Below are 13,688 nucleotides of genomic sequence, written 5' to 3'. Positions count from 1 at the left end.
TAGCAGGGAGGTTGAGGCAACTTTGCTCCTCGAGATAAATCTCAAACCATCTTCCTTAGATCAAGACAGGCTGCCTGTCCCTGGTGTGAGTGCTGTGCTCAGTGATCAGAACTGACCACGTTTTGCTGCAGTGGCAGGATTGCCAGGAGTTTTATGGGTCTGAGTCTATTCACTTGCTGCAGCTGCCTGAGGCAGTGGATGCAGGTGTTGCTGTGCAATTAGAGGGGATGGCTTTAACCTTACAGTCGAACATTGCAATTGCCTTTTTTTTTTTTACAGTGACACTTGAATTAGTTATTATTTATCCCAAAGACTGGTATGTTTTGTTCAAACTTAATGTTATCAGAACCATTCTTTTGAGGAAAACAGTTTTTACCTGCCTGCAGCTTTTATATTTGCCATATTTATGTAAAAACATAATTTCTTTTTAAAAAATGACTTTTCAAGGAAAGCAGATTAAATACGCTGCCAGCCATAGTCATGGTGCAGGAACAGTTTTTGTGGGTGATTCTCCATAAGTCCTGCCTACCCGCTGTGCTTTGGTGAGAGAATAACTGTCCAACAAAAATTTGACAATTCCAAGATAAATGTGAATTCCTGAGTCCTGGATCTTGTCATATTTAACAATTTTTTCCATGGTCCTACTGGCCAGACTGCCACAGCTTTCCAAAGGTGGAAGGCCTGGCAGAGTCTGCTGTTGATGTACCTATGCGTCTGCAAGCTGTTGCTTCTGTCATGGATGCATCCTAAGGACATAAAGGATATAAAGCACGTGTGAAAAGGAAAGCTGAGATTATTTTATATTCACATATATTTTATGGGTATTGTACATGTATACTTGTGTGCCTAAATGTATTTTTTATATATATAAAATATATAGATTTTTTTTTACATATACTTTTAACAAGAAAAAGCTTGTCCCAGCGGAGCTGGCCCGGCTGGAGTGTCTCCTCCTTACAGCAGGGCTGTCAGTGCTATAATGTCTCTCTGGAACAGCAGCAAGACTGAAAATGCTGGCAGGCAGCTTCCTGCAGGACTGCACACTCAGCACTGCCTGCCAGCAGAGGCTGCTGGGGAAGTTACACCCAGCTGGGACACATTTTGCTTTGTCTGCCACGGAATAAGTGCTCAATAACACACATACGCAAAACTGAGATTTCTTCCTATTGAGTGTTGGTGTGTCAGCCAACACCAACCTCTGTGAGAAACGTTCCCTGATGGTTCCAGGGACAGAGATGCCGTTTAAAATGTCCAAAATTCTTCCATACAGGAGGTTTAGGGGAGTTGCTATTTAACAAGAGGAAAAGGGCTTTGGGTTGGTAAAAATACACTGTGCTGGAAAACCAAAGCTACTGTTGCAGCAGTAATCCTTACTCCTGACAAGCCAGTGGAAAACACGGCGTCATTTTCTTTAGATGCATTTAACTAAAAGCTGGATGTTTGATTTTTGAGCTATGTAGCAGCACATTTGAATTCCCCCTTTAAACAGCACGATCCACTCATTACAGCAGTTTGGATTTTTGTTTTCTTTAAAGCTGGACAGCGAAGTTTTAAACTTTCTCTGTTTTCTATATCAAAACTAACGGGGCAGCGAAGTCTGGTTTTTAGCTTTGGCCGGAGTGTTACGCTGATAAATCATAGGCAAGTCCTTCTGGCAGGGTTTTAACACTGCACCTGAATGGGCCAAGTATTTGCAGGGCTTTTCCAACTTGACGTTTTTCCATTGTCCTGCGTCCCGGGGATGACGGGTTGATGTCAGTCGTGCTCTGTCAGTCGTGCTCGGGAGGGAGGCGCAGACGCGGCGGGTCTGCCCTGCCTGGCGCTGGGGAAGGTGTGCAACCCAATACTGTGCTCAGAGCACATCTGGGATCGTTTGATTCCCATTGTTCTGCGGGTGAACTCTGGACGTGAGAAGTTACAGCCCGCGAGCAGCGCGGTGCCAATTGTGCGCGACAGTGATTTCAGCTTAATAAATATGCAAGTGGTAACTCCAATACTCAAATTTTTGTTGCACTGAGTGTAATTGCAGCTTAGTGCCTGGTTATGTGTGTGTGAGAGTCAGTATGTGATTTTTTTTTTCCTGCAGTAGGTGAAGCAATTTTGTTTTCAGGAGACAATTTGATCCATAGGGTCGATTTTAAAAGGCTGAGTGCACGTTTTAACGAAGAGTTTTTGGGTTGGACTGATTTCAGGAATTGTAGGTAGAGATATGACTCTTTTACCATATGCCACTTTTTGTGATTTCATCTCCTGAAGGAACTTTCCTTCACCCTCCAGTAAAGCTTAGTTTACCAGGAGGCCTGCAGGGATGGACATCACAGCTGCCCATATAAAACAGCTGTGCTATCCCCAAATTCTGGTATGACCTGCAGCCTTGCTTTAAAACTAATTACAGTAAGCCTTTGGCTAATTTAGATTCATGCACAATTCCAAATCGGATACCACGTGGTTTCCCTAATAACACCTTAAGGAAATGAATGAGCATTTATCAAGGATAAGCTTGGGGAGAGCCAGCTGGCATCAAAAATTCCTTAAAACTTGTGTCCTAGGACAAAGCAATTCACACACCAAAACCAGCCCACCTCATGTGAATGGAATGGGATTCACTTCAAAGTGATTTGGAAATGCCTAACTAATGTTATTAGAATGAGAGGTACTGAGTAAAATTAAATAGAGACCTTTTTTTAATAGTTCCTTCAAAGTCTTTTGTCAGTTACAGTGAGATGGTTGTTTCATTTTCATAAATGAGAGATTTCCAACTGTGACACATTTTCCATTAGAAACTCCATTATGGACCTTTTACCATTCAGACAGTAAGAGTACCCTCAAATCCCTCTTGGGTGCACAGGCCAACATGGCTCTGGTGTGAAATAGCAGGGAATATTGTTGGAGGCAGTGCAGCCACTGGGGAGCAGCTGTTGGTTACAGCCAGGGGATGGAACAATATGTTTTTCTAGTATAAAGACAATAAGTTATGTTTGGTGTCACGTTGGGGAAAAATAAGTCACCTTGATTGCATCTCCTTGGCCTGCACCTTATTCACAAAAGCATCTTTCCTCCTCAGCCAAAGCCTTAGACTCTAAATGGAATTTCTTTTTCCTTATTCTGTAGTTCAATTCACCCTTAAAATGTCGGCTAGATGGTGTTTACTTTCCGAATTTCCCTACCTAAATGGTTTAAAACTAAGTCTGTGGGTCTCTTGAAGACTTTTATTACACCAGGGATTATGCAGGTACCGTGTGGCAGGGATGAGGAAGCACTGCAGAAAGATAGGGATGGCATTTGAGACTCTTGAATGGTTCCTGTGATGATAAAAGCTGTTGAGGGAGGCTCCAGGGAACTCTTCACCAGTGCTTCAGAGCTTGAGCAGCAGGCACTAAGTCATCTCAAAAGCTGCTGTGGGTTTTGAATCAGTTCAGGTTTCCTACCTTTGGTCTGAAATCAATGTGAAAATCAGATCTGGAGAGACACTGGACCCATCCATGCTTCTGGGCTGCCCTGTTCCTGTGAAACCTCGCACCAGGTTTGTGAGTTTAGAGAGCCTTCATACTGCTAAGGACTGGGGAAGCAGATCTTTATTCCTGGCCAAGTTTTTGACACTCTCACAGAAGCTGAGTAACACTTTCCCTGAAATGGGCTCCGCCAGGGAGGAGCCAGGGCTACACAGGGCTGACGTGGAGTTGTCAGAGGCACAGGATCAACAGGTTTTGCAGAAGAGCACATTTAAGCTTTTTCAACATTAGCCCATTTTCCTCTGTTATTAAAATTGACCCTTAAATCTAACCTATATATGTATTTATCATTCCTGAAGATGAAGATTTGGAGGAATAAAGGAGTGGGGGCTTCAGGTATCTTGCCATCCTTAGCTGACGAAAGGGATTTCTTCCTCCCATCCCCAAAGCAAAGGGCACCCATGAGGTTCTGAGTTACTACAGGAGTGGTGTCCCCTCAGGGCAGCTTCAAAGACAACACAACAGATCTTCTTCATAGTGCAAGCTGCCAGGAGCTCCTGCTCCCTGAGAGTGATCCAACTTTAGACTCTTTGGGTTGGCGTTCCCATTCTCAATGTGACTCTGTCTGTGGTCCCTCCGGGTGAACAGGTCATACGCTCATGTCCTCACTGTCCTACAGCCAGGGAGCCAACACACAGGCAGTTCCACTCATTTACCTGGGAAATCTGCAGGAGAGGCCTGAGTGAACTCATCCCTCACCTGCCCACAGTGGCACAGGTGGGGTATCTCTCCTCTACTAAAACCTCCATCACGGACTTTCTGTGACCTGAAACCTGTGTTATGCTGAACAGCATCTGATCACGGGCTGAAGAGTGAAAATATGGATAAAAGTTTTATTACAACAAATCACACAGCTGTTATTCCATCTCCTCCATGGTCATTTATACTGGCCATGATCCATTCTTCAGGTCTCCAAGAGACACAACATGGCAAAAAAGGTGAGAAGACTACCTGTTTCATGAGGTAGAGGCTGAAGAAAGGTGAAATAACTTTTGCACATTGTCTAAGCGAGTGACCTGCAGAACAGAGCTGAGTGCTGTGATGCTCTGAGCAGGAGTGTAGAGGCAGCCTCATATCACCCAAATCTGCTTCTCCCAGCACCCTCAGCTCACCCTCACAAGACCACGTGAAATGCTCATAAACAGCTTAAAAATCTATGGTCAATCAGGCCCTTCGGAAAAGATGGGGGCTAAGAGTGTGGGAGGAATAAAGGGAGTCGAGATCCCTGAAGGAGGGCGAGAGCCACAGCAGGAGCTGGGAGAGGAGAAGGAGACAGCACAGACAGAGGGAACCACTGGCTGATGCTGCTGAAGTGTCATCTTAATTATCCCTGGCAAAAGAACAGTGATTAACATCGATGACTGTGGACAACCTTTGTGTAATTACTCATTAACATTTCTAAAATTGCACCTAGCTGCTACAGCAATACATGCTTTATAGATTCATCATGTTGAAGTCCAGAAAGAATCATTAGATCGTCTACACAGACCCCTGTGCTTTGCCAGCCGCTATTACACTGCAGAAATTAGCGCTGGAGGCGGCTTGTGCTTGGCTTCCACGTACTTTCCAGAAAGGGCATCCAGGGATAGCAAGCGATGGACACTCTGCCCCATGCCTTGAGATGTTGTTCTAAATTCAGATCGCTCCCCTGCCCCAGCCTCACGTTAAAATCCATGCTGGTTGCCTTTTTTTTTTTAATCATTATTTATGGAAACGGTACCCACAGCCAAGCAGAGCTGGATGGGAAAAGGAATTCTTTGTCCCCATCTCCTCTGAGCGGGAAGAGGAGCTGAATTAGAGGCTTCTGCATTGCCTATCTGTGCTCCTTCCTCAGACATGGGTACCACCTGCCCAAAGATACCATTGGCCAAGAACATTAACAGAAGTCCTGTGAATAATAATTTAAAATAATGGATTAATTAGAGGAAGTTGTGATCTGCCTGCAAATGTCCTTTCTGCAAGCATTAAAATGGAGCTAATCCTTGCAGCCACACAATTCATTGCAAGCCATTCGCTCTGCTGGGTTTTACTAGAGGAAAAGGGTATTTTTATTCTCATCTACTCATTTTAGAAACCAGTCCCAGTTAGACTAACTTAGCAAAACCTGTTTCTTTTCCTAGAGAAACATGAAAACCAAATTTTTATAGTATCCTGTGATCAGAGAAAGACCACTCTGACCTACATGTTGTAGGTGATCACATTTCCATGCAGGTGCTTCCGTTTTGACCCAGGACTTCAGTTAAATTAAAATATTTCAGTCCTCAGAGTAGGGAGAAGAACACAGTAAATATCTTCTGGGTCCACTACCCTTGAAGAAGACTGTTTGGAGGAGATATTACACAACTCTCAAGGCAAGAAAAATGATGCAAAAAGTCCCAGAAATCACAAAACCACCTCTTCTAATGTAGGGCAACCCTAATCCACCATTGATGTTATTCTGGTTGCGTGAGTATTAGTGAAAAATGAAAGATCTGTATCAGAGTTGTTAATTCCCAGAGTAATGTGCAGGTGGTATTTAACTCTGGCCAGACCTGAACCACCATTTTGGGGACAGAAAGACTGTGATTTGGGCACTACACAACACTTGAGGCAGAGTAAGGTCCCCTGGGAGCTTAATCCCTTCCACTATTTGTTCTGTGTTGCTGTTCATGGAATTCAAACAGCTGACCAAGAAGCACCCTGCACATCACAGGAGTGATGCCTGGCTCAGGAATTAAAAAGAATGAAGCATGGCTTGGTTATCCCGGCATCCACAGCACACAAGGGGAAAGCTGGAAAAGAAAGGGAATCTACACCAAGATTCACCATCCTGGGGCATCTCTGGTGAAAGCAAGCCTTAGCATAGCTCCCCAGCAGAGGAATCAGAGCTGTAACAGAAATCAGAGCCAGGAAGGATCCATGAGAGTGATGCAGCCGCCAGCACACTCAGGGAGCAGCAGGGATGCAGAATGCAGCCCTCCCACCACGGCCCTGCTGTGTCCAGCCCCTCAAGCATAAAGGGAAGGGGTGTAAGAGGAGGATGAAGAAGTGTGGGATGGGGTCTTACTGAGAACTAGAGAAATAGCTGAGAAATAGAACATTAATCCCTTAGTTTTGGATGAGCATAACAGTTTAGACTTCAGAAATAATCAATAGTCTTTCTGCTAGTGGAGTATTTCATTCCCAGCAGTTTCACGGAGAGTTTGAGGGAGATTATATATTTATGGTTTCCCATTTGAAAGACTTTTAGCAGGTTTACCTGGAACATATGGATCCTATTTTGGTTCTTTTGTTTCAGCACTTAATGCTTATGAAATTGCCAGTTAATGACATCCATGCCCAAAGCATGTTGCTTTTTAAAGCAAAATGCCTACCAAAGGTCCATGTTCATACTTACCACTTCTCAAGTACAGCAATGAAAGTTTTAAGAGGCTTGTTACCTACTGTGTCTGGGGGAGGGAACCGGCAGAATAATGAAATTACAAACAGGGGTTTAGATTAAAGCCTTGCTGGCCCTGCCTGCTCTGGGGCTCGAGGCACTGCAACCCCACCAGCACCAACGGGGCACCCCAGGCCTGGGTGTGGGGAGACCCTGGGCATGGGTGCAGGGAGGCCCCATATTTTTTTCAGGGAACTTGGGCTGGGGGGAGGTAAGCTGGAATTACGAGGCCCCTGGGGTGAGGGATACCTGGGTCGGGAGCAGAGGGATGAGGCTGGATGGGAGGGCACCCCGGAGCTGGGTGAGAGGGGGACTCCAAGCAATGCTCAGCCAGCGAGAGCATCCCTTCCGTCTCCAGCCTCTGGCTGACCTGGGGCTCGAGTGACAACGGGCCCTTTTGCTGCTGACAGGCTGGGCAAACCCCGGGGCACCTCCGGCAGAGATCCCTCCGGCCCAGGGCGCTCGAGGGGCGGGCGCGGAGCTTCCCCGGGCCGGGCGGGGAGCGGCGCTGAGCGCGGAGCGTGTCGCGCACGTTACCGGCTCCGCTAATCACCCCTGAGCCTTTGATTGCCCTGCACGTGGGGACGAGCCTCCGCACTTCAAAAGAGCGTGGGAAATCCTGATTAAAAGGCTTTTCTCCCCCGTTGGGATCGACACCTTCTTTGAAGCCCTTCCAAGCGACAATGCAAACGCAGCCACCGCCAAAGGACTGTATCTATATTTTAAGTGACTTTAATTTCTCTTCCCCCCTCTTGCTCTCTTCCCCCCTCCTTTCCTTTCAGTTTTGGAAACACCTGGTAAGTTGTAAAATGATTTACGAAGTGAAAGTGTTAAATGAGGCCACCAGCTGTAAGACTGACAGAGCTTTATGAGTTTTATTAGGTGCCCTATTATGGAAAATAAACTTTAATCCATCCATAAAAACAGAATCTGAAAAACATATTTGCCCTTGTAGTCTGGAACACTGAAGGTATTCTTGTGAGACGCTGGGCTTTAAAGAGATTAATTTTATTGAGACAGACACAATACACCGGTAGGACTTTGATACCGAGTCCGTGAATAGCTGCCTGTACCCGCAAGGCTGGTTTTCATGGGGCTGGGACACGTTTGGACACACACCTCTCGGGCATACAGAAAATTTCTGGTGCGGTGGGGCACATCTGCCAGTTTAATTAGTGGGTATTTAACTGGAAATTAATGACTGAGGGAGGATCTTTTTTCGGGGAGGTGATCCCAGGTAGCTCTGGAAAATTATTAACTATAATTAAAATAATTATTGTTGTTATTGTTATTGTTATTATTATGCGCGCTATGCATTATATTTCATTTACTGATAATTTTTTAGGATAACGATGTGTCCTCCAGGCTGATACGGTTTAGACATTTCAAGGTGTGAGCAAGAGGTAAATCCTGACGACAATAACTCGGACGTGTCGCCAGGATTAGGGTGGAGGAGCCACCGCGGCCCTGCGCGGGTATTGCGTGCTCCTGCAAGGCTGTTCACCCGCGAAGATGCAGCCGCAGCAAGCGGCGTGAAAACTACAGAGATACTGATGCCTTTATAATTCTATCGCCTTAAAGTCTCTACAGCCTGTGGCCGAAAGAAAATCGTTTACAAATTTAAATCAGAGACTCCTATGTGATTGTTTCCGTCCAAGGGCGTACGTATAGATCAAGCCCAAATCAAATTTATCCCGACCAAGTATTTTGACATATGGGATCCATCCGGTTTTATGATTTATCGTGATTTTTGGCGTGTCGCCCCGGGGCGCTGTGTGTGCGGGGCCGGGGAGCTGGTAACTAACCGCGTTAATACCTGAATGCACCTCCAGCCGCCCCACCTGAAGCTTTTCCTTCCTGAATCTCATCCCATAATCTCATGCATCCACTAGCCTGTGTTTCACGGGTCAGATTTTTATAGAAGCTGTTTAGAGGGGGCACGCTGTTCCCATTTGAAAGGTTAACGCGCATTTGTAGAAAATACCTTTTATTATTATTATTATTAATTGTAAAAACGCATGAGAGTGGGAACGCTCCATGTTTCAGAGCTCCTCGTTCTCAGCCTCTGAGGCTCTGCGGTGACCCACGAGGCGGTGACACCCGGGACGAGGGGGCCGGGTCCCTCCGCTCCCCTGCGCGGCCCTAGGCGGGAGCAGAGCGGAGCCGCCCCGTAATTCATTCGCGGGGATGAATTGCCAGACGTGGCCCCGACCTGGCGGGGATGAGCCAGTGATTATATTTAAATTCGCTATAATTGATTTGGGGAAGAGCTGCGGTGACAGGGATTAATTGATCCGCAAATTTATTGGCGAGATAAATCCCCGCAGTTATCGAAAACCCCGCACTCCGCCGCCGAGGACGGTGGGGGGTCCCGTCCTCGGTACCGAGGAGGGCACGGGGGCCCCGAGCTCCCTCCCACCCGCCGGAGGCCCGCGTTGTTTTGGAAGTCGAGCAGCCCCTGGAAGACAGCGCTGCTTCCGCGAGGGGGGAGATTGGTCCCGCCGCTCCTCCGGATTCCCGAAAGCATCGCGCGACGGTACCCGCCTGGAATACGCATCTCCCGTGCGCTGCTCTCAGGAAAACCCCATGCCGCTGTCAGACATCACACGACAGCAGAGACACTGGATTAAATTCGTGTTAGAAAGGGGTTCCCTGCTCCTTCCAGACCGCTTCGGCACCTCCCAGAACACCGGGATTCCCTGGCTCGAGAGCGCCGAACATCTCCCCCCTCACACAGCGCTCATACACCGCTAGTACAAAACGCCATTTATTTTCCACCCCATTGCAAGGGTGGGAGGGCCTAGGGAATAATTTAGCATGCATAAGTAGAGGTAATTTTTTTTTATAAATACCATATACAAAAATAAAGACAGTATTGAGATTTCCAGCAGTTTTAACGTTCATGACATAAACAGTTTTCCCGATATATAGTAAGAACAAAACACTTCCAATACTTAGCGAAAGGAACGAGCTTCCGGGGGGCAGGGATGGGGGGGTGGGGAGCTCAAGTTTTGTCTGTTTTTCAGTCAATAATAACACTGTATTCACCGTAAATCCTCTTCCCCGCCCGGCATGCGGAGGATCCTCTTCTCCATCCCTCTCCAAGCAGGGAGAAATCGGAACAAGGGAGGGAGCGGGGCCGGTGCCAACCACGAGCGGCAGGGCTCCTCTACGGAAGGACGGCTGGAGGGAGCGGGGCGTGCGGGGGGGCTCACTGGGACTGCGACGGGGCCCCGTGCCGGCCCCGGGGCTGCGTGTCCTCCTCGTCCGCCTCGGAGCAGTCGGAGGAGTGGTACGGGCAGCACCTCCCGGCCGCCGCCGCCACCTCCTCTTCCTCTTCCTCCTCTTCCTCGTCCTCAGGTTCGCTGTCGGGCAGTTCCCGCATCCTCCTCCCGCCGCTCTTCTCGGGGGCGGGCAGCAGCAGGTCCTCATCCCCCTTGTCCTCCCCTCCGCCCCCCTTCTGCTTCTCGGCCTCCTGCGCCGCCTGCTCCTTCGCCTTCTTGCTGCGTTTCCACTTCATGCGCCGGTTCTGGAACCAGATCTTCACCTGCGGGAGACGGGACACACACACACACATCACCTCATCCGCCACCCCCCGAGGGCAGCGTCCCCCACCCGCCCCTCGCCGCGGGAACTCACCTGTGTCTCGGTCAGCATGAGCGACGTGGCCACCTCGAAGCGCTTGGGCCGCGAGAGATACTTGTTGAGCTTGAACTGATGCTCCAGCTCCAGCAGCTGCTGGCTGGTGAAAGCCGTGCGAGGCCGGCGGCACTTCCCCAGCAGGTTGGACTGCGCCTGGGCTGGGAAAGGACAGGGGGGAGCGCGGAGGTGAGCGCGGAGCCGCCCTGCCGTGCCCGCGCATCCCCCGGGAGGGCCGTGAGAAGTGGGGGAGGCACGAAAGACTCTGTGTGTGTGTGACTGAAGCAAGGATGGACAGCTATCCACCGGAGCATGGACCGAAGCAGGGATTTCCTCCAGCCTCCAAGTCCCCCAGCTCCGAGGTTTTCCGGCTTTCATAGTGTCAGAGGATTTCCCAGAGGGACCAAAAAAAAATTAAAATAAATCTTTTAAATAAAGCAAAATATGTCTCTTGATTTCCCAAGAGCCTAACAAACATGAGACAATAAACTGAAGCCAGGAATCGCGGCGAAGGGGCACTGGGCTCTCCCGGGAGCGGCAATTTGCTCCATTTAATGTTTTAGTTAAACCTGCCGCAATCCCAGCCCGCCCATATCCGTTTAATTAGCGGGATTGCAGGCGGGCGGTCCCTCCGCCGGGCCGGGACCCGGACCGAGCCAGGGGCCTACTCAGCACTGCCCTGGGAGTGTCGGTCATCGCCCGCCCCTCGGGGCGTAAATCAGCAGCGAGGGGTGGAAAACTATCTTTGAAAGGGAAAAAAAAAAAAAAAAGGCGTAGTTTCCACGTTCAAAAATAATAACCAAAATTAAGGATTTATAAAAGATGAGAAAAAAAAAAAAAATCCAGCGGCGAGCGAACGGGGACTGAGCCCCTTCGTGGGGTTCGGACACCCCCGGGGCAGCGCTACGACCCATATCTGGAAGTATTTTTGTTACTTTGGTTTATTTGGTTTAGAAAAATCAGAAATCTGGGAAGGGGTGGCTCCCACTCCCCGGCCGCGTTTGGTGGCAGCTCGCTAAAGCGGCAGAAAGAAAAGGACAGTGTCCGCTCCCGGCCGCAGCGCCCGGGAGATTTTCTCACCGCGGTGCGATTTTCCGAGGCTCCATTCCCGTTTCGCTCGGTTATTTATTCCCCTCTGCCCCTTGTTTGAGAGGCAGGGTTCTGACAGCTCTCCTAATTATTTTTTCTTCCTGAATGTTCCAGTCTAAACAACCCCAATTCGAGTGAAAACAAAGGACTTTTTTGTCTGAGAACGTGTGTGCAGAGTAGGAGAAGGGGGAGGAAAAAAAAAAAAAAATCGCAATTCTTTTCCTGGCATGATTTTCGTAAAACTACACCTCCGGTATTGTTAAACCGGCCATTCCCACCGAGAGCTCACACCTCTGAAAATGATCTTTGCTTAAACCAGATGCATGCAAGGTCCCCATCGCCGCGAGGCCTAGAGCTCAGCTCCGCGCTTTGCTGGGACTCCGGGATTGCCTGGCTCCATTCAGCACTCCCAGCCTTCCTTGGGCCCAAACCTACACCCTTCCGATTATATGTGTCCATTCGTTATCCCCAGGGAACGCAGAACCCCACATTTTTGGCCGACCCCAGATCCTCCCTACACCCCTCTACCCAGAGGACCCAACATCATTATTAAAAGCCCATTTCCTATAAAGGATAAATAAAATTAAGAACGGTGGGTGAGTGATGTGACCTGCCACCCCGCTTTGTTGGGGGGGGGACTACATTGAAATTGGGATTTTGGGGGACACCATGGGGATTCCTGCCCCTGCCCTGAACACCACACCCCCAGCTCCCCTCCCCAGCGGCTTTTACCCTCCGGAACGGGCGTTTTGCAAAGGCAGGGAGAGATTTGCCACCTTCCCGTTTAACCTGCCGTGAGAGGCCGGGCTGCCCGGGGCTCCTCAAGGGCCAGGAATGGCGAGGTGACCGCACGTCCCCGTTTCCCATTGTAGAACGCTATTTCTTTCTTATTTTTTTTAATAAAAAAATTTTCAAAAAATAAGAATATCGCCTCAGGTTTAACTCTGCAGTTTATTTAGGCGGAGGCAGAAGGAGGTTTCTCCCCTCTCGGACGGAGGCAGCTGCCGGTAGGCCCCCGCAGCGGGACAGGGGAGGGAAGGGACGCGGCTGCCCTGCGGAGGGAGGCGAATACTCACAGTTAAAGTCGGGCATCTTGGGCAGGATCATGCCGGCTGTGGAGGCCCGGAGCCACTGGTCCAGCTGGAAGGTGCCGGCGCTGAGCTTGATGGGGTCGGCGGCGGGGTGCGAGGGGTGCGCTCCCTGCACCTGCGAGTAGGGGTAGGAGAGCGCCGGGTGCTGCCCGCCCAGCGCCGAGTACCCGTACACGGGGTGCCCGTACAGGGCCGCCTGTGCCGGCATTCCCGGCCCGCCGGGTGCCGCGGGGTGCAGTCCCAGGGCCATGCCGGCCGCCGAGGCGTGGTGGTGCGGGTGGGCTCCCGCGCCCGCCCCGGGCAGGAACCCGGGCTTGGGGACCAGCGCGCAGTGCGCGGCCAGGAGCCGCGGCGGGGACGGGCTGTCGGTGCGCAGGCAGTCGGCGGGGCCGCCGGCGGGATGCTCGGAGGAGGACGAAGAGGACGACGAGGAAGAGGAGGAGGACGAGGACGGCGGGCTGCCGCTCCCGCTGCTGCTGCTCCCGCTGCCTCCCAGCGAGGTGACCAGGGCCAGCGGCGCGCTCTGCCCCGCCGCCGCCGCCTTGGGGGGGTCGACAGCCAGCAGCGCGTCGATGCGGAAATTTTTGGATTTTTCCATGAGGAGCGCCGGCGGGAGGGAAGGAGGGAGGCGGCCGTGGGCGGGCGGGACCGCTGGGCTGCCCCGGGCCGGCCGCGTCTCCCGGCGGCGGGGGCGGCACTGCGGCCGCGCTCCGCGGGGCGCGCCCCTTCAAGGCCCGCAGGCGGCTCCCATTGGCCCCGCACCGCCGCGGCCTCGCCCCTCACTGGCCCCGCCGCCCACCCGTCACGGCGGAGCGCCCGCCCCCTCCCGCACACACCCCCGGGGGACTCCGGGATGGGGAGACTGGGAGAGGGGATGGTCCCGGCAAACCGGCTGCTCTCCGCGGAGAGAGCTCTCCCCGCAGCGGGACTGTGTGTCCG

At 50.7% G+C, this 13,688-nt stretch overlaps 1 protein-coding gene across 1 annotated transcript; it reads right to left on the bottom strand.

Moving 5' to 3' along the window:
- Positions 1 to 10,062: 10,062 nt before the first annotated feature.
- Positions 10,063 to 13,347, bottom strand: MNX1 (motor neuron and pancreas homeobox 1). Its single transcript, XM_027648548.1, has 3 exons — positions 12,735 to 13,347; positions 10,570 to 10,730; positions 10,063 to 10,477 (listed from the first exon to the last, which is right to left on the bottom strand). The coding sequence occupies exons 1-3, from the start codon at positions 13,345 to 13,347 to the stop codon at positions 10,142 to 10,144; spliced, it is 1,110 nt and encodes a 369-aa protein (XP_027504349.1). The 3' UTR covers positions 10,063 to 10,141.
- Positions 13,348 to 13,688: the final 341 nt, after the last annotated feature.

Source organism: Corapipo altera, unplaced genomic scaffold (genome assembly GCF_003945725.1).
Source record: "Corapipo altera isolate COAL_440 unplaced genomic scaffold, ASM394572v1 47, whole genome shotgun sequence".
Taxonomy (NCBI): Eukaryota; Metazoa; Chordata; class Aves; order Passeriformes; family Pipridae; genus Corapipo; species Corapipo altera.
Note: the sequence above shows the minus strand (reverse complement) of the source record. Positions and strands in the feature narration are given on the sequence as shown.

Excerpts from the sequence above, each read along its gene's own strand:
- MNX1 (XM_027648548.1), bottom strand. The coding sequence starts at position 13,347 with ATGGAAAAATCCAAAAATTTCCGCATCGACGCGCTGCTGGCTGTCGAC. Across the intron at positions 10,731-12,734 it reads CAAGATGCCCGACTTTAACT|CCCAGGCGCAGTCCAACCTG; the intron begins GTGAGTATTCGC and ends GTCCTTTCCCAG. Across the intron at positions 10,478-10,569 it reads TCATGCTGACCGAGACACAG|GTGAAGATCTGGTTCCAGAA; the intron begins GTGAGTTCCCGC and ends CGTCTCCCGCAG.